Source organism: Gorilla gorilla, chromosome 8 (assembly GCF_029281585.2).
Source record: "Gorilla gorilla gorilla isolate KB3781 chromosome 8, NHGRI_mGorGor1-v2.1_pri, whole genome shotgun sequence".
NCBI lineage: Eukaryota > Metazoa > Chordata > Mammalia > Primates > Hominidae > Gorilla > Gorilla gorilla.
Genome location: NC_073232.2, coordinates 112532583 through 112553402, shown reverse-complemented (window position 1 = coordinate 112553402; position 20820 = coordinate 112532583). Strand labels below are relative to the sequence as shown.

The 20820-nt window shown below is 45.0% G+C and overlaps 2 protein-coding genes across 5 annotated transcripts in view; both read left to right on the top strand.

Annotated features, from left to right (window-relative positions):
- Positions 1-7771, top strand: part of PKD2L1 (polycystin 2 like 1, transient receptor potential cation channel) — a 41763-nt gene extending 33992 nt beyond the window's left edge. Inside the window, 10 exon segments of the mRNA XM_004049946.5 lie at positions 892-1073; positions 1360-1480; positions 2636-2734; positions 2945-3066; positions 4579-4705; positions 5488-5603; positions 5867-5965; positions 5967-5982; positions 6941-7025; positions 7519-7771. Of these exon segments, the coding sequence (XP_004049994.3) occupies positions 892-1073; positions 1360-1480; positions 2636-2734; positions 2945-3066; positions 4579-4705; positions 5488-5603; positions 5867-5965; positions 5967-5982; positions 6941-7025; positions 7519-7601 (1050 nt within the window). The 3' untranslated portion in view covers positions 7602-7771.
- A 1501-nt stretch (positions 7772-9272) lies between these two features.
- On the top strand, positions 9273-20673 carry BLOC1S2 (biogenesis of lysosomal organelles complex 1 subunit 2). Of its 4 annotated transcripts, XM_063710417.1 has the most exons (6): positions 9319-9392; positions 9658-9689; positions 9777-9893; positions 14929-15048; positions 15754-15858; positions 17968-20673. In XM_063710417.1, the coding sequence occupies exons 3-6, from the start codon at positions 9851-9853 to the stop codon at positions 17997-17999; spliced, it is 300 nt and encodes a 99-aa protein (XP_063566487.1). In that variant the 5' UTR covers positions 9319-9392; positions 9658-9689; positions 9777-9850; the 3' UTR covers positions 18000-20673. The 4 variants fall into 4 exon arrangements, with proteins under 4 accessions (XP_018891021.1, XP_018891020.1, XP_055208719.1 ...); XM_019035475.4 differs by lacking the exon at positions 9658-9689 and having other exon boundaries at positions 9283-9392; XM_019035476.4 differs by lacking the exons at positions 9658-9689; positions 9777-9893 and having other exon boundaries at positions 9273-9392.
- Positions 20674-20820: the final 147 nt, after the last annotated feature.

Genomic DNA, 20820 nt, shown 5'->3' with positions numbered 1-20820 from the left:
GATCTCGGCTCACTGCAACCTCCACCTCCTGAGTTCAAGTGATTCTCCTGCCTCAGCCTCCTGAGTAGCTGGGACTACAGGCACCCACCACCACGCCTGGCTAATTTTTGTATTTTTTGTGGAGACGGGGTTTCACCAGTTGGCCAGGGTGGTCTCGAACTCCCAACCTCAGGTGATCTGCCTACCTCAGCCTCTCAGAGTGCTAGGATTACATGCACGAGCCACCGCCCCTGACATTTTTTTTTTTTTTTTTTTTTTTGAGACGAAGTCTCACTCTGTTGTCTGGCTGGAGTACAATGGCATGATCTCAGTTCACTGCACCCTCTGCCTCCCGGGTTGAAGCAATTCTCCTGCCTCAGCCTCCTGAGTAGCTGGGATTACAGGCATGCACCACCACACCCAGCTAACTTTTTGTATTTTTAGTAGAGACGAGGTTTCACCATGTTGGCCAGGCTGCTCTCGAACTCCTGACCTTGAGCCATCCACCTGCCTCAGCCTCCCAAAGTGCTGGGATTGCAGGAGTGAGCTGCCGTGCCCAGCTGTTTTTTGTTTTTGTTTTTGTTTTTGTTTTGTTTTGTTTTGTTTTAATGGTCCCAGTATGTCCCTCAATCAGTTGCCCAGACTGGAGTGCAGTGGTGCAATCTCAGCTCACTGCAACTTCTGCCTCCCAGGTTCAAGTGATTCTCTGCCTCAGCCTCCCAAGTAGCTGGAATTACAGGTGCGTGCCACCACGCCCAGCTAATTTTTGTATCATTCTCCCTTCTTCAATATGTGTCTCATTTTCTTTGTCTGGCTTGGCAACTCCTGTGGCCTCCATAGGCCCTTGGCATGGACTTTTCAATGCTTTTCCCTTTTCCTTCTTCATCCCTTGGTTCAACATGGTCCTTCCAGGTATTCAAGTACATCAGCTTCAACAAAACCATGACCCAGCTCTCCTCCACGCTGGCCCGCTGTGCCAAGGACATCCTGGGCTTCGCCGTCATGTTCTTCATTGTTTTCTTCGCCTATGCCCAACTCGGCTACCTGCTTTTCGGGACCCAAGTGGAAAACTTCAGCACTTTCATCAAGTGCATGTGTGTGTCCTGCCCCTTTCACTCCTCCCTGGCCCCTCACCCTCCAGTTCCACGGGTGTATGTATCCTTGGGGAAGATGGGTATGTGCGTGTCTGCGTGTCTGCGTTTAAAGCGTCTGTGTGAGGGTCTCCAGAAGCCCTGGTGTGTGTGCTTAAACAATCTAAGCACCCTGCCCTGTGTCTATCAGATTGGGGTGAACGTGTGGTGAGGGGTCTGTCTGTGATTAGGAAAGTGGGATGGGGGGTGTTTGTTAGGCTCTGGGTAAAGCCCAGACCTGGTCTCTCAGTTTCACTCAGTTCCGGATAATCCTCGGGGACTTTGACTACAATGCTATCGACAATGCCAACCGCATCCTGGGCCCTGCCTACTTTGTCACCTATGTCTTCTTCGTCTTCTTCGTGCTCCTGGTGAGGGTCTCTCTGAGGGGTGGGGACATAGAGTGCCTGCAGGGTGGAGTTTTGGTCCCAGTATGTCCCTCACTCAGGATTGATAAGTTTCTTAAATCAAGGATGGAGAGTGAGTTGGGGGGCAGATGTCTGGATCTTCTGAGAGATGCTTAATGTAGTACAGCCAGCATGGTCAGTTTGCAGGTTTGCAGAGTATAAGGGAAACTGCAGAGTCCCTCAATAAAATCAAACCCTCATTCTCCAAGGATGGAAATGGGGAGAAAAGTGCCTCATGAGGAGCAGTAGCTGCACCTGGAAGCTTCTACGACTGTCCTCCAAGACTCCCCTTCCTCTGGGGATCTCATGCTGATTTCTACTGCCACTACTTGGTAGTTCTCTCTCCCTGCCAACCATGAAAAATCTGGGTTATTATTTATTTATTTTAGACAGGGTCTCACTCTGTCACCTAGGCTGGAGTGCAGTGGTGCAATCTCAGCTCACTGCAACCTCCACCTCCCGAGCTCAAACTATCCTCCCACTTTAGCTTCCTGAGTAGATAGGACCACTGGTATGGTCAGGAACCACCACACCCAGCTACTTTTTGTATTTTTTGTAGAGACAGGGTTTTGCTATGTTGCCCAGGCTGGTCTCTAACTCCTGGACTCAAGCAATCTGCCTGCTTTGGCCTCCCAAAGTGCTGGATTACAGGTGTAGGCCACTGTGCCCAGCTCTTGGATTTTATTTTTACTAACAAGGCTGGCAATTTTCTTTATTTGATCAATGGATGGGGATACAGATATGGATTGGGGGGTAGATGAAAAAGAGATCACAATTGTACTCTCACCCTGAAAAGCTTCTAGTTCCAATGATTGATAGGCCCTTATACGAAGGAGGTCTGTGGCATATGTTATTGTATCTCTGTGGTCAGAAAGGTTACTACAGCAACTGAGAGTGAGGACACCAGGTTGGTCAAGAAGCATGATCCATCTCTAACAGAACCGTGCTGAAAGGCTGGGCTCTGGGGACCCTGAGAGGCAGGGATTGGTGGGCTGCCGAACTGGGGTTGAGAGCACTGACCCCTTTGGAACACGTGTCTTGGACATTAATGGGGTCAGTGGGCTCAATCCTTTCAGTGGGTCTGGGGGTGAGGACCCAGGTCCCCACTTTATTTTCCAGAACATGTTCCTGGCCATCATCAATGACACATATTCAGAGGTCAAGGAGGAGCTGGCTGGACAGAAGGATGAGCTGCAACTTTCTGACCTCCTGAAACAGGTGATTGCTCAGTCTCCTTGAGCTACACACTTCCATCAGTGCCCCAGTCTAAGGCTCTGTGTCCTGGTCTGTTCCTGACTGATTGAGGTGCCTGTGCTCTTGTGTGCCTTTAATTTATCCTTGGAAGCCTGGCATACTATGGGTGGGGCTGGGGGCCAGGGATGAGTGAGCAGCCTGTGAGAACTTGTGCCTATTTCCTTTCCCTTTCAGGGCTACAACAAGACCCTACTAAGACTGCGTCTGAGGAAGGAGAGGGTTTCGGATATGCAGAAGGTCCTGCAGGGTGGGGAGCAGAAGATCCAGTTTGAGGATTTCACCAACACCTTAAGGGAGTGAGCAACCAGAGACCCAGCCTTCTCTAATACCAGTCTCTTAAGTCCTCAACCCTCAACCATACTTCATTTGCTTATAAGCCTTTGGTTTTAGTTTAGGGGTCTCTGATCTTGACTTGCAGGCTTCAGATCTTTGCCCGTAGGTCTCCGCTCCTGACCTTCAGAACTGTGCCCTTGGTTTAAAGATCTCTGACCGTGGTTTATAACATCCTGGATCGTGTTGATCAACTCTTAGGAAACAATGTAATAATTCCCTAATCATTGAATACACACCCCACTCCCACAAAACTCTGATTTTTGTTCTATGCTTCCCCACAAACACTCATCTATTCCTTTAGCCATTCACTCCCTGATTCCCAGTCAAACATATTAATACACATTGAACAAATACATTGTGAGCACCAGCTGCAGATCAGGCACTGAGTAATAGACAACATAATTTTTTTTTTTTTGAGACAAAGTCCTGCTCTGTTGCCCAGGCTGGAGTGCAGTTGCATAATCTCGGCTCACTGCAACCTCAGCTTCCCCGGGGTCAAGCAATTCTCATGCCTCAGCCTCCTGAGTAGCTGGGACTACAGTCATGTGCCACCACGCCCGGCTAATTTTTGTATTTTTGGTAGAGATGGGATTTTGCCATGTTGGCCAGGCTGGTCTCAAACTCCTGGCCTCAAGTGATCCACCCACCTCAGCCTCCCAAAGTGCTGGGATTAGGAGACAACGTAATTAAATGGGACAAAGTCTTTGTTTTCTAAGAGCTCATAGACTTGCAAATAAACTGAATCACAGAATAAGTTCAACAGAAGTGACTAGGAGTAGAGGGTGATCAATTCTATCTCTGAGCTTAAGGGAAGGCTTCCTAGAAGAGGTAATGTCTAAATAGGATATTGGAGGATGAATAGCTCACAAGTGGACAAGCAGAGGAAGGCTCTTCCAAGAAGAGATGAAAGCACATACAAAAGCATAGAGGTCTGAAACCAAGCAACATACACAGGAGGAATAAGTAGTTGAGCATTGCTAAGTATTAAATAAAGGGGCGGGGATGGGTGGTGGTCATAGCAGGAGATGAGACCAGAGAAACAGACAAGGACCACACTGAGAAAGGCCACACTACCACTCTGCCAAAAGAATAGGGTGCCAGAAGGGATTTCAAGAAGGCACATTTTTAGATCTGCATATTAGAAAGGTTAATTGCTCTAGTTGTATTATGGAGGACGGATTTCAGGGGTAGGGAGTAAAGGGGAAGCTGGGGGATAGCAGGTTATTTAGAGGCAAACAGATTTTGCAATAATCCCTGTAGGAGGTCATGAGGCCCTGAACCTGGTGAGCAGGAGTCAGGAGAGGAAGAAGAAACTGAACTGAGTGTTTTCCTGGGGGTGAGATTGCTAGACTTTGGAGAACCTTCTTTTCCAGAAGCAAAACTTTTGCCAGAGTCAAGCAAAAGAGTGAGGAAGTCCATAACTGAGAGGTCACAGCCACAGCTGGGCAGAAATCATTTCATCATCCTCTTCTCAGACTGGGACACGCAGAGCATGAAATCACTGAGCTCACGGCCACCTTCACCAAGTTTGACAGAGATGGGAATCGTATTCTGGATGAGAAGGAACAGGAAAAAATGCGACAGGACCTGGAGGAAGAGAGGGTGAGCTGGGCTGATGGGTGGAGAGGCAGTGTAAGGAAATAGCTCACCCTCCCCTTCCCCCAACATACCTAGAACACAAACCCACCCTGAAAACTCTCCCATAGATAGTAAAGAACTCTCTAGAATAGTAGTTCCCAAACTGCTGCACATTAGAATACCCTGGGGGGCCTTTAAAAATCTTCATACTCAGGACACACACTCTAGACCAATTAAACCAGAATCTCTGGGTGTGGGGCCTAGACATCAGTACTTTTTAAAACTCCTTAGGTGATTCCAATACATAGCCAAGGTTGAGAATCATGCTCTAAAACACAGGCTTAGGGAAAAATGACCAACTGCCCAAGAATCACTGATAATTCCCTCAGAGGACTTGCCTTCTCTTGGGAATTTTCAGACTTGGATTCTTGGCTGTCCCTACTGTGCCTGCTCCATCCCTATCCAGTGTGGACCAAAAAAAGTCAAAGGCAGGGTGACAGCAGCCTAGAAAGTGCCAAGAACACTGGTAGTGTCCCTCCTCTGCTAAAATGAGTTGGCCTCTAGTAAACACCTCATCCATCAAGGCTTCTAGGATCTTGTGTTTTCTTTGAGAGGTGACTCCTCCAGAGGTTGGTCCAGCACCACCACCCTGACCCTATTGTCTCCAGAGTCTGGGAAGGAAGGGGAATAGCAAGAACTAGAACCTGAGCCTTGGTCCTGAGATCCCAGTAGAGTGGGTGATAGAACAGGAGCTGATGGCTTCCCAGAGTTATCTCCTCCCCTCTAACCTCTGACTTCCTGAGCAGGTGGCCCTCAACACTGAGATTGAGAAACTAGGCCGATCTATTGTGAGCAGCCCACAAGGCGAATCGGGTCCAGAGGCTGCCAGAGCAGGAGGCTGGGTTTCAGAAGAATTCTACATGTACGTGCAGCCAAGAAAGGCTGGTTCAGGGCTGGCAACACTTCTATTATGATACCCTGTCTTGTACTTTTTCCCACAACTTTCCAATTCTCTGTCCTACCCCAGGGAGAACCTCCGCTCCCCTTTAATTCTGCCTACAAGGCTGGGTCTTCCCTTCCTTGTTCCATTCAGGACACATGCCCTTCTGTGAACCCTGGCTCTTTAGACATCCAGCCCCCAGACACAGATTTCTGCTCCATTCGTCTCTCTCAAATCCCACACAGGCTCACAAGGAGAGTTCTGCAGCTGGAGACTGTCCTGGAAGGAGTAGTGTCCCAGATTGATGCTGTAGGCTCAAAGCTGAAAATGCTGGAGAGGAAGGGGAGCCTCCCCAGGCGTGGTGAGTGGCCCTTCACCTGGTCCTCCTAGTTCCTCACAGCTGAACTCTGCCATCTTTTCCACTCAGTGGGTGGGGCAAGAACATTTTTGAAAGACCTATGTTTTCAGGCTCCTGGGGAAACATGTTCATAGCGGTTAATGTATCAACAGAGATGGGTCATGGCGATAAGGCCTGGAAGTTGCTTGCTCTGGCCTAAGGGCTGCCTTGGCCACATGAGATGGTCTGTGTCAGTCTGTTTGGGCTGATATAATAAATTATCATAGACTGGGTGGCTTATAAGCAACACAAATTTGTTCCTCACAGTTTGGGAGGCTGGGAAGTCTAAGATCAAGATGCCAGTAGATTCAGTATCTGTTGAGGGCCCACTTCCTGATTCATAGAGAGCTGTCTTCTTGCTGTGCCCTTTCATGGTGGAAGGGGTAAGGGAAGTCTCCTTTATTTTATTTTTTTATTTTATTTATTATTATTATTTTTTGAGATGGAATTTTACTCTTGTTGGCCAGGCTGGAGTGCAATGGTGCGATCTCGGCTCACTGCAACCTCCGCCTCCTGAGTTCAAGTGATTCTCCTGCCTCAGCCTCCCAAGTAGCTGGGATTACAGGCATGTGCCACCACACCCAGCTAATTTTGTATTTTTAGTACAGATGGGGTTTCTCCATGTTGGTCAGGCTGGTCTCGAACTCCTGACCTCAGGTGATCCACCCACCTCGGCCTCCCAAAGTGCTGGAATTACAGGCGCGAGCCCACTCATAAGGGCTACATACTCACTATCTAATCCCCTGCCAAAGGCCCCACCTCCTAATACTATCACATTGGGGGTTACAATTTTAACTGATGAATTTGGGAGGGTCGCAAACAGTCTATAGGAGTCTGAGTTCTCTGGAATCAGATAGAGAGAAAAGAAAAGTGGTACACAAACTATTTCTTCAAATGATTTGTCCCTTTCTTCTTCCAACAGAAGGAACAAGCTATTTGGAAGCACCCGCAGCCAGCCCCAGCTGTGACCCCAGACCCCTGGGGAGTCCAGGGTGGGCAGGAGAGTGGTGAGGAAGGGGGCCTAAAGCATCAGACAGCAGGCTTCCCTCCCTCTGCCTCCGCACAGGCCCCCTCGCCACATCCCCTGCACTTCTAGGACAACAGGTCCCATCATGGCTGCTGCTGAGCCCCACCCTGCTTCTGGCCTTTTGAGCCAATGTTTCTGTGTGTGGTGGGCATCATGCTTAGGCTTGTGAATCAGTGTTTCTGTGTGTTGCCACATAGCTCTGTGAAATAACATCTTCCACTGGGCCTTTTACTCCCTGTGTACTTAGCTCTGTGTGTTAATTTAAAAAAAAAATGTTAACAAACAGGATAAAGAGAGGGAGGGTAATTGCTCTTCCTAAGCACCTGGATAGCCATGGTCTGTGAAAAAGGTAGAAACCAAGAGAGTAGGCAGTATCTAGATGTCTTCCTACTTCCCAGTGAATCTTATTCTTATCCTTTGTGCATCCCAAGATTTGTTGCTAGCACCCATGGGTTTCTCGTTTTCCCCCACAGAGGTTCCCTATAAAAGAGAAGAGGAAGCCTTAGAGGAGAGGAGACTCTCACATGGTGAGATTCCAATGATGCAGAGGAGTTAAGTGTGAGGCACTCCTGGAGCAAAGTCTATGAAGGATCTTCTGCAAGAGGCTGCCTCCTGGTCCACTGAACCTGGAAACTGAGTGGGCTTTAACCAGGAGATAAAAATGGAGCCTGAAGGGAATCAGGCAAGGAAATGACCTCAGGATTCAGAGATCTTTGAATTAATATGTGGTGGGTTCTGACATTATTCTTCCATAAGACCATGTGGGTTTCCATGGTGGCTATCAATAAAACTCCTTAGGAAAACTTGGACTTTGCATTTGCTTCTGGTATTATAGAGGGAAGAAAGGCTGAAATTGTGAGCCATCCATGTGCCTGGGCTGGAATAGGTTCATGCTCTCTAGGAGGTATAGAGTAGGTGCAGTGATGTGAAGGAGCTGGGCTATAAGAACTTCTAGGCCTAGCACGGTGACTCACGCTTGTAATCCCAGCACTTTGGGAGGCTATGTTGGGTGGATCACTTGAGGCCAGAAGTTCCAGACAAGCCTGGGCAAAATGCTGAAATCCTGTCTTTAATAAAAATACAAACAAATTAGCCGGGTGTGGTGGTGCGTGCCTGTTATCCCAGCTACTTGGGAGGCTGAGGCATGAGAATCGTTTGAACTCGGGAGGTGGAGGTTGCAGTGAGCTGAGCCGAGATCACGTTACTGTACTCCAGCCTGGGTGACAGAGCGAGACTCTGTTTCAAAAAAAAGAACTTCTGGCTCGCAGGAATGGCTTGAAATAATGGCTACTATGGTTGCACCATAGGAAAAGTAGGGACAGGTTACAAGTGAGACTCAGTCCTCAGGGTGGAGACAGTTAGGGTAGAAGGGCTGGGGATAAGGGGTAGCTGGCGTGTGTGTGTACGTACTGGCATCGGGGTGGGGTGAGAGGGTGCAGAGGGAGGATAACCAGGGATAAGAAAAGAAACTACCAAGATTTTGGGTGTCCAGGAGCCTGCCTGAGGCCTGCTGAATATCTCCTATCCCTTCTTCTGTGGCCTTTATCCCTCCTCATTTTGCACCTTCAATTGCTCCCCAGTCACTTCTTCTCATCCATCTCTTTCACTCACTCCTGTTCTCCCATCCCATTAAGTACTCTGTACACCTAGGAGGCTTGTGAAACAGCTTAAATGCAATTAAGATAACCAGAGTGTATCCTCAGCCCTAATAAAGTTACAGTCCAAGCTTTCTTCAAGGAAGGCTGTATCAACTGAAGAGAAGTAGATGCCTGCCTGCAGTTTAAGAAATAGGGGCCAGTGAGTTGGTGTTAACTCAGGACATTGGGAGGGACAGTATTTAGGACCAGGGATCAATGCCTGAAGGTTTCCCAAAGTGTGGACGAGACAACCTGTAAAACTTTGGATTCCCTGAGCAATCTTTTGATGACTAACTCCAGCGCGGAGTGTTAGGAGAGGGGGCAACCCGTCTTCAGTGGTTTTGGTCAGCAGGCCACAAACAGGGTTGACTATTCCCAGACGGGTCGTGAGTGGTACAAGATGAGTGATCCCTCCAGGGTGTGACTGTAGGAATGAGCTCGCCCTCAGTCCCAGACGTCGCGACTGTTGGCAGTGGATCAATTCACAACAGCCTGGCGTAGCTTCAATTTCGGCTCCGGAATTGCCCTTTGCTGTGTCACAGACCTGAGGCTGGACTGGACCGCTAGGCGCAGGACTGCAGGGCCGGCCGGGTGGGCGGGGCACACCCAGTGCGCATGCGCAGCACCCCGGCCCGGAAACAGCGCGGGGTCCGCCATGGCGGCGGCAGCCGAGGGCGTACTGGCGACTCGGCGTGATGAGCCCGCCCGAGGTACCCGGAATGGATGGGGAGGAAGCGTCCGGTGGGGGGCTTGGGGCTCCGTCTCGGGTGGGCGAGGTTGAGTGTGTGGTGGCTCACCTGGCAGGAACGGGCTGGTGAGAGGAGTGCACTTGTCGCTGCGCGCGAGTGTTTGTCCTGTCAGGGTGACTGGGATGGTTTAGCGGGGGTGCCGGGTATGGGCGAAGGGCGGTGCGAGGGAGGCGAGTTGGTGTGTCAGATGGGCAGGGACGCAGTGAAGGACTTGAAATTATGGCAGATGGAGAATGGAGCCGACTTGATGGAATGAAGGCAAGTGGAGGGATGTCGGAACAGGCTGCTTTGGCTGGATTAGCACCGGGTGTAGGCGGGACACTTAGTCATTCTCCCTTGGCCCAGACGATGCTGCCGTGGAGACAGCTGAGGAAGCAAAGGAGCCTGCTGAAGCTGACATCACTGAGCTCTGCCGGGACATGTTCTCCAAAATGGCCACTTACCTAACTGGGGAACTGACGGGTGAGGCGGGGTCTGGGTTGATTCGGGTGCGGTTTGGCCCAGGAGGCCTGGGAGATGGTTGGCAGCATCAGTCTGCAGCTCCCTTCCTACCCTGCATGCCCTGAGACAGGCCTGTTGGAAGTTGGGGGAGGCCATGAATGGGAGAGAAAGAGAATACAACTCTGCAGGCCTCTGTAACATAGACTAATGAGAAAACAATAACAAAAAAGAGTTCATATCCAGCAACAGTAATCAAGAAGTGCTTCCTTGGGGAAAGTGTATTTTGAGCAGGGTTGTGAAGGGAATTATTGGTGGAAAAGAGGGAGATGATACAACTAGTGAATGAGGTGGTATGTGCAAGCAGTGTGTTTGGCTAAAGCAGAAGATGTGTTTACCGGGATAAAGAGAAATGAAATTGAGGAACGGGGAGTGACCTGCAGATTTAGGGACCTATTAGTTTGGTCTGAGGATTTGATAACCCATCCTTTGGGACATGACTAGTGTTTGATCGTTTCCAAGTGGACACATGACCTATGTGTGGAGGAGGATCAGAAAGTGAAGTATGGGCCGGGCGCGGTGGCTCATGCCTTTAATCCCAGAGGCCGAGGCTGGTGGATCACTTGAGGTCAGGAGTTTGAGACCAGCCTGGGCAAAATGGCGAAATCCTGTCTCCACTAAAAATACAAAAATTAGCCGGCCGTGGTGGCGGGCGCCTGTAATCCCAGCTACTGGGGAGACTGGGGCAGGAGAATCGCTTGAACCCAGGAGGTGGAGGTTGCAGGTTGCAGTGGACTGAGATCACGCCACTTGCACTCCAGCCTGGGCGACAGAGTGTGACTCCATTTCAAAAAAAATAAGAAAGAAAAAAGAAAAAGAAAGAAAGTGAAGTCTGGTCCAGTACAGCATCTCAAAAACATTTATTAAATTGTTTCACTTCCCCAGGAAATTACTGTAAGCTAACTTTGTGAATCAGAATCTATGAGAAAAGGCTTGATACAGAATAGTAGGGGTTGTGAATCTGTAATTTTTTTTTTTTCTTTTTCTGTTTTTAAGAGACAGGGTCTCACTATGTTGCCTGGGCTGGTCTTGAACTCCTGAGCTCAAGTGATCCTCTTTCCATCTATTTTGGTTGATGGCACCACCCAGGCTTAAAACCCCAGATACATCTTAGTCTGCTTCCATCCCTCAATATCTACTTGAACAAGTCCTGTAAATTCCACTTCTGTAATGTTCTTGCACCCATGCTCTCCTTTCCATTCCTTTTACCACCACTCTGCCTGAGATCTTCATTACTTTTCTTTTATTATTATTATTATTTAAAAAAATATGGCCAGGCACGGTGGCTCACGCCTGTAATCCCAGCACTTCGGGAGGCCTAGGCAGGCGGATCACCTGAGGTCAGGAGTTCCAGACCAGCCTGCTCAACATGGCAAAACCCTGCTTCTACTAAAAATACAAAAATTAGCCAGGTGTGGTGGCACACACCTATAATCCCAGCTACTCAGGAGGCTGACACGGGAGAATCGCTTGACCTGAGAGGTGGAGGTTATAGTGAGCTGTGATCGTGCCATTGCACTGCAGCCTGGGTGATGGAGGGAGACTCTGTCCTAAATAAATAAATCATAGAGATGAGGTCTGCTCCGTTGCCCAAGCTGGCCTCAAGTGATCCTAACACCTCAGCTTCCCAAAATGCTGGGATTACAGGTGTGAGCCGCTGCACCCAGCTGTGACTCTGTAAGTTATCAGCCTGATTATTTGTTTGTTTATTTTTGAGCAAGAGAAACCAAGTAACAAAATGTAGGTGTTTGGCTTCTCTTTAACAATTCCAAAGATTTGGTGCTACTAGCCCCTGCATTCTTTCAAGGCTATAATTGACTAGAGCTGAGCAGCTGCCTCTTAAAAGGACTAGTGCTATCTAATTTGTCCTTACCACTTTCTGTTTTCTCCCTTTACTGGGAACTAGTGTCAAGTGCCATTGATCACTGTTCTCTACTGTTATTTTTATTAGTAGCAGTACAGAAATGGTTTTCTATACCAATGGCTCTATCAAAGCTGGTAAAGTAAATGATGGGCTAAGAGGATTGCATATTGCAAGAAGTAAGGGGAAGCATTTCTTCATGGAAGTGAATAATTTTCTTATGCATATAATGTGCAAGCACTTGGCTTACTTTACTCATTTACATTATCTTGCTGGCTTCTAGGTGTTTGAATATGTCACCCTTGTTTTATTTTATTTTATTTAGATGGAGTTTTCGCTTTTGTTGCGCAGGCTGGAATGCAGTGGTGCAATCTTGGCTCACTGCAACCTCCGTCTCCCGGGTTCAAGCAATTTTCCTGCCCCAGCCTCCAAAGTAGCTGGGATTACAAGCACACGCCACCACGCCTGGCTAATTTTTTTTTTTATTTTTAGTAGAGATGAGGTTTTGCCATGTTGGCCAGGCTGGACTTGAACTCCTGACCTCAAGTGATCTGCCCACCTTGGCCTCCCAAAGTGCTGGGATTACAGGCATGAGGTGCAATGCCTAGCTGTGACCTTTGTTTTAGAGAGACTAATTTGATAGCAGTATAAATATGAGAGTGTAGATATGGGGGAGAGAGAACAGAGAGAGATGAGCAATAATTCAGATAAAAAGTAATAGAGGACCAGGCACCGTGGCTCATGCCTGTAATCCTAGCACTTTGGGAGGCAGGAGGATTGCTTGAGGCCAGTAGTTTAAGACCAGCCTGGGCAACATAGCACGACTCCATCCTTGTAGTCTTGTCTTTTCCCCTACCATCCAGAGGTTACGTGCTCCAAGTAATCTAATAATAATAAAAGAAAAGAAAAGTAATGAAGATCTGAGGCAGAGTGGTGGTAAAAGGAATGGAAAGGAGAACATGGGTGCAACAACATTACAGAAGTGGACTTTATAGGGCTTGTTTAAGTAGATACTGAGGGATGAAAGCAGACCAAGATGTATCTGAGGTTTTAAGCCTGGGTGGTGCCATCAGCCAAAATAGCTGGAAAGAGGAACCATGTTTAGTGTGAAAATGTTTTCAGTTTTGGGTTGGCTGCTTGTTGATGTAACTAGGGAACTCAGGTGACTTGTACATTGGATTCCAGAGCTCAGAGATTGATCAGAGCACAAGAAACAGATTTCAGAGTCACTTTCATAGTGGTGTGATTGGACGCTGTGCAGGATGAGATTGCCAAGGAAGAGCTTAGAAGTAGGTAAGACAGCCTAGGCTAAAATGTCAGGGAATGCCTGTATGGTGCACTTAATTTGTTTTTAGTAACACTTAAAGTACCTAGGTTTCCAAATGATTTATTATATAATTAATTTTAAGCAAATTGTTATTTTCCTGTGACTGTTATTCTTACTCGCACAAATGCTTTATTGAATTTAAGAGTAAATTGATATTTCCTGTTAAACTATGCTAGTTTCTAGCAAAAGCCTGGGAATGCCCATAGGTATGTGCTATCCATGTAAACATCAGTTATGTGTTACAGCTGAGAAACAGTTGAGAACTGATAGTTAAGGGGGTCTGATAAGAAAGCATCTGGCATAGACATCTAAGAAGAGCAGTTAGAGTTTAGAAAATCATCAGTGTAGTACAATGCCATAGCAGCCAAAGGAAATGAGCATTTCCCAAAGAGAAGGAGATCAGTAGTGTCCAAGACAATGGAGAGGTTTAGGAGGATAAGAACTGAGCAAATGCCATGGATTTGGTGGTTAGCAGAGCACGGATGACTTTGGAGCATGTAATCTCTGGATGGTAGGGCCAAAAACCAGACTACAAGGGTATATGCAAGTAAATGGTAAGGAAGAGGATGTAGTGAGTGTCAGCTACTTTTTCAAATTGTTTAGCAGTGAAGCTCCTTTGCTTTACTGAGCAAATGATATAGATGTAGCAGAATAGAGAGAGTGCTTTTGAGCTGGAAGAAATCTGAGTATATTGCTACATAGAGAGGAAGGTGCCAGGAGAGAGGGAGAATTTGGAAATGCAAGTGAAAGGAGATGATTGAAGAGAGGCCCTGAAGAAGTAGAAGTGTTTGGGCTCAAGGCCACAAGAGGAGGGGGTTGTCTTGGCAAGAATAGGAACACTTCTGCCTCTTGGGAAGATATTAAGATCCAGAGAAGTTTAGAAGTAAGGCAGAGAGAAAAACAAAAAACAAAAGAAGTAAGGCAGAGAGGTTGAAGCAGCTTATGTTAATGGACTTGGCCTTTAGGAAAATTGGAGTAGAGACCATTTGCTTTGAATGGGGATAGGGAAAGAACTGAGGATATGAGAAGCAGACAGATGGTTTGGAAATGTCACTGCATAAAATGCAATATAGAATTATACATGGTAATAAACGAGTTACTAAGAAGTAGTGAGGTCCTAGCTGATAGTGTGTGTGTGTGTATATATATATATATATTTTTTTTTTTTTTTTTTTTTTTTTTGAGATGGAGTCTCACTCTGTCACCCAGGCTGGAGTGCAGTGGCGCAATCTCGGCTCACTGCAACCTCCGCCTCCTGGATTCAAGCAATTCTCTGCCTCAGCCTCCCGAGTAGCTGAGATTACAGGTGCCTGCCACCACGCCTGGCTAATTGTTTTGTATTTTTAGTAGAATGAGGTTTCACTATCTTGGCCAGGTTGGTCTTGAACTCCTGACCTCGTGATCACCCGCCTCGGCTTCCCAAAGTGCTGGGATTACAGGCATGAGCCACCGTGCCCAGCCTGATAGTATATATATTATATGTATATAAGTTAAATGTTTTCATGCTGTAGAAGTACCAAGACTATTTTACCTCCCTTTTCTTAGGACATGAGTTTATCATTTCCCTTTGTAACCATGATCCTGAACCTTCTGGATCTTGTTTGGTTTAAATAGTTTTCTGATTGTTGCCTGAATTTCTACCTAGACTTTCAGAGTACATAGGCTGAGTTATAAATGTCATAGATCAAAAGTGGCCCACTCCTTTGACACTTCCTTGGTCCTGCCTTGCACTACCACTTAGCTTATACTCCCACATTCTAATGATTTAAGACAAATCTTAAAGACATTACATCTTCTGTTTAATTTTCAAGCCACCAGTGAAGACTATAAGCTCCTGGAAAATATGAATAAACTCACCAGCTTGAAGTATCTTGAAATGAAAGATATTGCTATAAACATTAGTAGGAACTTAAAGGACTTAAACCAGAAATGTAAGTAATAATAGTTGTAATTAAACATGTTTGTATTTAATGTTCTTTTGTGCTTGGGGCCATGGAGAAGAGGAGGGAACATGACATCCTTGTCTTGTGGGAGCTTGTTTTCTAAAAATGAATTCCAAATTTAAGATGAATTTCTTCCATTCTGAGGATTAGCATGTTTTGTTTGTATGGGTATTTTTGCTTCTAAATCTTGATTTTATCAGTTTATTCCTGGAATGGGAGGGGGCAAAGGAAGGGTGGCCAGATTCTAATGAATTGATTTACAAATCCATAAAGGATTACTCTATAAGCAGAAAACCAAAAACTCTATAATGGAAAACACTAATTTAGAGTAGTCGAATATATTTTTTCCATTGACTTATTGTTTTTGTGTTCCTTTTCTCTAGGGTGCTCTTTCTTGGTATGGGAGTACCCAAGAAACAGAATCAGTAATGGAAAGATTGCTCAAGGAGCAAGAAACTAAAAAGAATGGAAAATTAGTAGATGAGAGACACTAAGTCTGGGCCACAGTCATGCCTGATCAACTAGCTACTGTCTTCTAAAGCATCTGCCCTGCTAGTGCTCAGAATCATGTCACACCACCTAATCTGTCTTAGCATAGCTGAAGAGACACTAGCATTATTACTTTTCCACTCTTTTCCTATATTCCTTGTTGATAAAGCCATATAAACATGAAGTTTTTCTTTGTTTTTAAAGATGCTGGACTGCAGCCTTATCTGGATCAGATCAATGTCATTGAAGAGCAGGTAGCAGCTCTTGAGCAGGCAGCTTACAAGTTGGATGCATATTCAAAAAAACTGGGTAACCGTTTTTACTTCTGTTTTGATGTAATAAAGACTGCTTCTTGCCAGCATATTCTTAGTAAACATAATAGTTAACATTTATGGTGTGCCTACAGTGATCTATTAATCTTCACAAAACCTTAGTAATTTATTATTATATTAATAAAAATAACATTTCCTGATTACTTAATGATATATCAGGCACTGTTCTTAGTGCTTTACATGTATTATGTTTGGTTTTTGTGTTTGTTTTTTTTGAGACAAGTTTCACTCTTGTTGCCCAAGCTGGAGTGCAATGGTGCGATCTCGGCTCACCGCAACCTCCGCCTCCTGGGTCTGGGTTCAAGCGATTCTCCTGCCTCAGCCCCCCAAGTAGCTGGGATTACAGGCGCGCCACCACGCCTGGCTAATTTTGTATTTTTAGTAGAGACGGGGTTTCTCCATGTTGGTCAGACTGGTCTCGATCTCCCAACCTCAAGTGATCTGCCCACCTCGGCCTGGCCTGTATTATGTTTTTTATCTTCCCAATAATCTGTGAGGTAAGTACATGATTTTTTTTTGTACTTTTAGTAGAGACGAGGTTTCACCATGTTGGCCAGGCTGGTCTTGAACTCCTGACCTCGTGATCCGCCCGCCTCAGCCTCCCAAAGTGCTGGGATTATAGGTGTGAGCCACTACGTCTGGTTCAAGTACATGATTTTTATCCCCATTTTGTAGGCAAGGAAACTGTGGTTTAAGGGGATAAGTAAGTTGCTTAAGGACACTAAGCCAGTACAGGGAAGAGCCATATTTCTAAGCAGGTCTGTTTGCTTACAAAGCTCAAGTTCTTATTTGTAGTTGAGAAAGCAGAAGCACCTTTAATAATGTAGATAAATATGTCTTAAATGAATAGTCAGTTGAGGATTTTTTTGAAAGATCACTTTTCCTTTGAGGAAGAAACTAGTATTTTTAGTACTAGTGGTTTGCTAACTGGCTCTGGCTCTTACATACATGGTTAAAAGTAAAGAATTTAGTGGGTTTTTTGTTGTTGTTGTTTTGTTTTTTTTTCTATAAGAGATGAGGTCTTGCTGTGTCACCCAGGCTAGGGTGCAATGACGTGATCATAGCTCACTGTAGCCTTGAACTCCTGGGCTCTAGTGATCCTCCTTCCTCAGCCTCCTGAGTACCTGGGACTACAGGTGTGCACCATCACATCCAGCTACTTTAAAAAATTTGTTTTTGAAACAAGGCCTTGCTGTGTTGCCCAGGCTGGTCTCGAGCTCATGGCGTTAAGCAATCCTCCCACCTCAGCCTCTCAAGTAGCTGGAATCACAGGCCTGAGCCATCACATCTGGCCTGAGTTTGTTTTTGTCCTTATAACATTTACAGATTATTTTATTTTCATCATTTAACAAGGGCTGACTACTTCAAGAAAGTAGTTTGTAGTAGGCTGGGATTTGATATGGGTGGCGATTAACAATCAGTTTTATTTTCTACAGTTACATTTAGCCAGTGATTACTGTGAACCTTACCGCGTAGAAGGCGGAGTAACCTTACCATGTAGAAAGTATCTTGGTTCACAGTAACCATTTGTGACAGAGTCCCTTTTTCTGTTAAAGTTGTGAAACCAGGTGCTTTCATGGTTTTAATAGAAAAACGGAATGTCACAGTAAGAGGCTTATTTGATGGCCTTTTAAATATCTGTATCTTTCAAAATTGCTTTCCTGGAGTAAGGTGTAAGGATAAGAACATACAGGAGGAAACATACATTTATACTTCCTGAGGGTTCCAGTCTGGTTCCAGAGAACACCTGGGACAGTGCTGAGAGAGGCAGTTTTTTAATAAGGCTCCCGATAGGTCAAGTGACAGATATGCCCCATCCTGGTGGAGCTGTCTAAGTAGGTGCTGTTGACAGGGTGAGGACTTCGTGAACCTGTGTTAGGCTCTCAATTCTGAGTGTCTGTGCTTGAATTCTTATTCCAAGTTTTACAGATCAGTGATCCGTGTATTTGGACAGATGATGAGATTGAAGCTAATAGATTTTTAGTAATATTATACATATTTTTAAAACTTGACTGGAAATGCTAACTAAAAACTGTCTTTGTAAGAGCCAGTTTTAAAAGATGTAACTCTCCCTCATCCCTCACAGAAGCCAAGTACAAGAAGCTGGAGAAGCGATGAGAAACTTATTTCTATGGGACAGTCTTTTTTTTTTAATGTGGAAGAATGTCTTATAAAACCTGAATCCTGAGGCTGATGAATTGTGAAAATTCCTCAAAAGGAAATTATGCTGGTCATCACAGGAACATCTCAACATTCGAGTAAACTGGAGGACTGTGGCTATTCCTGAACCTTCTTTGAGACAGAATCCCTCAGAATCTCACACTTATAACTTCCTACCTTTTACTTGAATGCTTTGCCATATTCAGGACAGAGACTCTCACAAAGTTCAGAAAACAGCTGGACTTACCAGTAAAATCAAATGAGAGGACCTATTTTCTCTGGTAGTGGTTGATTACTACATTATTTTCTTAAGTGGCTGGTTTTTTAGTTACTATGTAAATGGTCGTTTTTTTTTCTGTTAATGATGCTAATGTGTTTAAACAAGATTCTAAATTTAAAAAGGAAAACAAAACAAACTTGTTCTTTGCAGCTTATCACCTTGTGAATGTCGGTAACTTACTTTTCCATAACATTGCAAATAACATAAAATCTTAAAATAATTCCAAGCTGAGTCTTCTAGATTGAGCAGAAATGGTGAAAGGAGTATTGATAACTTGGCGTATGTGATGGGCCCCTCTTGTTTATTTTCTATGTGAGTCACATTGACATGCGATCAGTTTGGGAAATGTGATGAAAACAAAGACTAGATGGGTATGTGTGTTTATGTGTTGGGTAGGGAGGTGACGATTGCCACTCATAAAATAAAGGATTTTATAAAATACCTTCCTACTGTGTATGTAGGAGTTGGGGGGATCTTAGGGACCTAATCGACTTCTTTTCCCACTAAAAACATCAGACAATGGGACATACTGACTGACCAGTCTAGGTTGAAAGATAGGCAGCCTTACCCAGAACACAACATTAGCAGCTGGGAAGGTGTCTGAGGTCCCCAATTACATATCCCAAAGAGTTTCTTACTTCTGTTTCTGTCATTTCCCCTCTGTTCCAGACAGTCATCATTTATCCTCTGTTCTTCCTGGACTGTTGCTGTGGTCTCTTCTCATCTTAACTGTCCCTCCCAACCACCCTCCACACTGCTGCCAGAGCAATCTTAAAAATGTAAACTGGCCCTATTACTCCTGCTTAGAACCCTATGGTGACTTATCATGGCCTCTTTGAAAAATCTAGACTTTCATTACGCATACAAGTCCCTTGTGTTTGTTTGTTTGTTTATAGACAGGGTCTCTATTGTCACCCAGGCTGGAGTGTGGTGGTGTGATAATAGCTCACCTTGACCTCCTAGGCTCAACTGATCTTCCCACCTCAGCCTCCTGAATAGCTGGGACTACCAGCACGCTCCACCATGCCTTGCTAATTATTTTTTATACAGATGGAGTCTCACTATGTTTTCCAGGCTGGTCTTGAACTGGCCTCAAGTGATTCTCTTACCACAGCCTGCCAGAGTGCTGGGATTGTAGGCATGAACCACCGTCCCTAACATAAGGCCCCTATTTAAACATTTTTCTTAAATAAAAAACAAAAGAGGAATTAAACTGTAACTCTACTATCTTAACATAGAATCAGTCTTACCCCTTCTTCCAACCCTTTTCCTTTTCCGTGCATGTATTGATCTATTTTTTTTTTTTTTTTGAGATGAAGTCTTGCTCTGTTGCCTGGGCTGGAGTGCAGTGGTGTGATCTTAGCTCACTGCAACCTCTGTTTCCCGGGTTCAAGCGATTCTCCTGCCTCAGCCTCCTGAGTAGTTGAGATTTACAGGTGCCCACCACCACGCCAGGCTAATTTTTGTATTTTTAGTAGAGACGGGGTTTCACCATGTTGGCCAGGCTGGTCTCGAACTCCTGACCCCAAATGATCCACCCACCTCGGCCTCCCAAAGTGCTGGGATTACAGGTGTGAGCCACCGCACCCAGCCATGTTGATCTATTTTTAAAAAGTTTTTATTTCCTGTTACACTGTGTTCAGCTATCTTCAGCCACCTTAAATTCCCATGGATGAGTTTTCATAAACTTTTTAAAAATAGATTTAGATTTACAGGAAAGTTGCAAAGATAATACAGAATTTAATGGATGAGTTTTTTTATTGATGTGTAATAGATGTATGTATTTTCAGAGTACATGTGATCATTTAATACATGTATATAATGTGTAAATATTAAATCAAGAGTTATTGGGATGTCCTTCACCTTAATATTTATCTTGTCTTTATGCTAGGAACATTATTTGAATTATTCTCTTCTACCTATTTTGAAATGTACAATAGATTAACATTAGCTATAGTTACTCTACTGATCTATCATAGGTCTTATTTCTTCTGTATTTGTGTCCACTAATCAAACTCTTCATCCTCACATCCCCACTACCTTTCCTGGCCTCTGGTAACCACCAATCTACCTCCATCTCCATGAGATCCACTTTTTTAGCTCCCACATGTGAGTGAGAACATGTAATATTTGTCTTTTCTGTGCTTGGCTTAGTTCAGTTAACACAATCACCTCCAGTTTCATCCATGTTGCTGAGAATGACAGAATTTCATTCCTTTTATGGCTGAACAATATTCCATTGTGTATATATACCACATTTTCTTTACCCATTCATCCATTGATGGACACTTAGGTTGATTCCATATTTTAGCTATTGTGTATAGTGCTGCAATAAACATGAGAGTGCATATATCTCTTTGATATATTGATTTCCTTTCTTTTGGATACATACCCAGTAGTGGAATTTGCTGGATCATATTGTAGTTCTATTTTTAGTTTTTGGAGGAAACTCCATACAATTTTCCATAGTGGCTGTACTAATTTACATTCCCACCAACT

What these genes read in the sequence shown, in the direction of transcription:
- BLOC1S2 (XM_055352744.2), top strand. Translation starts at nt 9,338, where the DNA reads ATGGCGGCGGCAGCCGAGGGCGTACTGGCGACTCGGCGTGATGAGCCC. An exon ending in CCTAACTGGGGAACTGACGG is followed by an intron (nt 9,894 to 14,928) that starts GTGAGGCGGGGT and finishes TTAATTTTCAAG; the next exon opens with CCACCAGTGAAGACTATAAG. An exon ending in AAAGGACTTAAACCAGAAAT is followed by an intron (nt 15,049 to 15,753) that starts GTAAGTAATAAT and finishes TTGTTTTTAAAG; the next exon opens with ATGCTGGACTGCAGCCTTAT.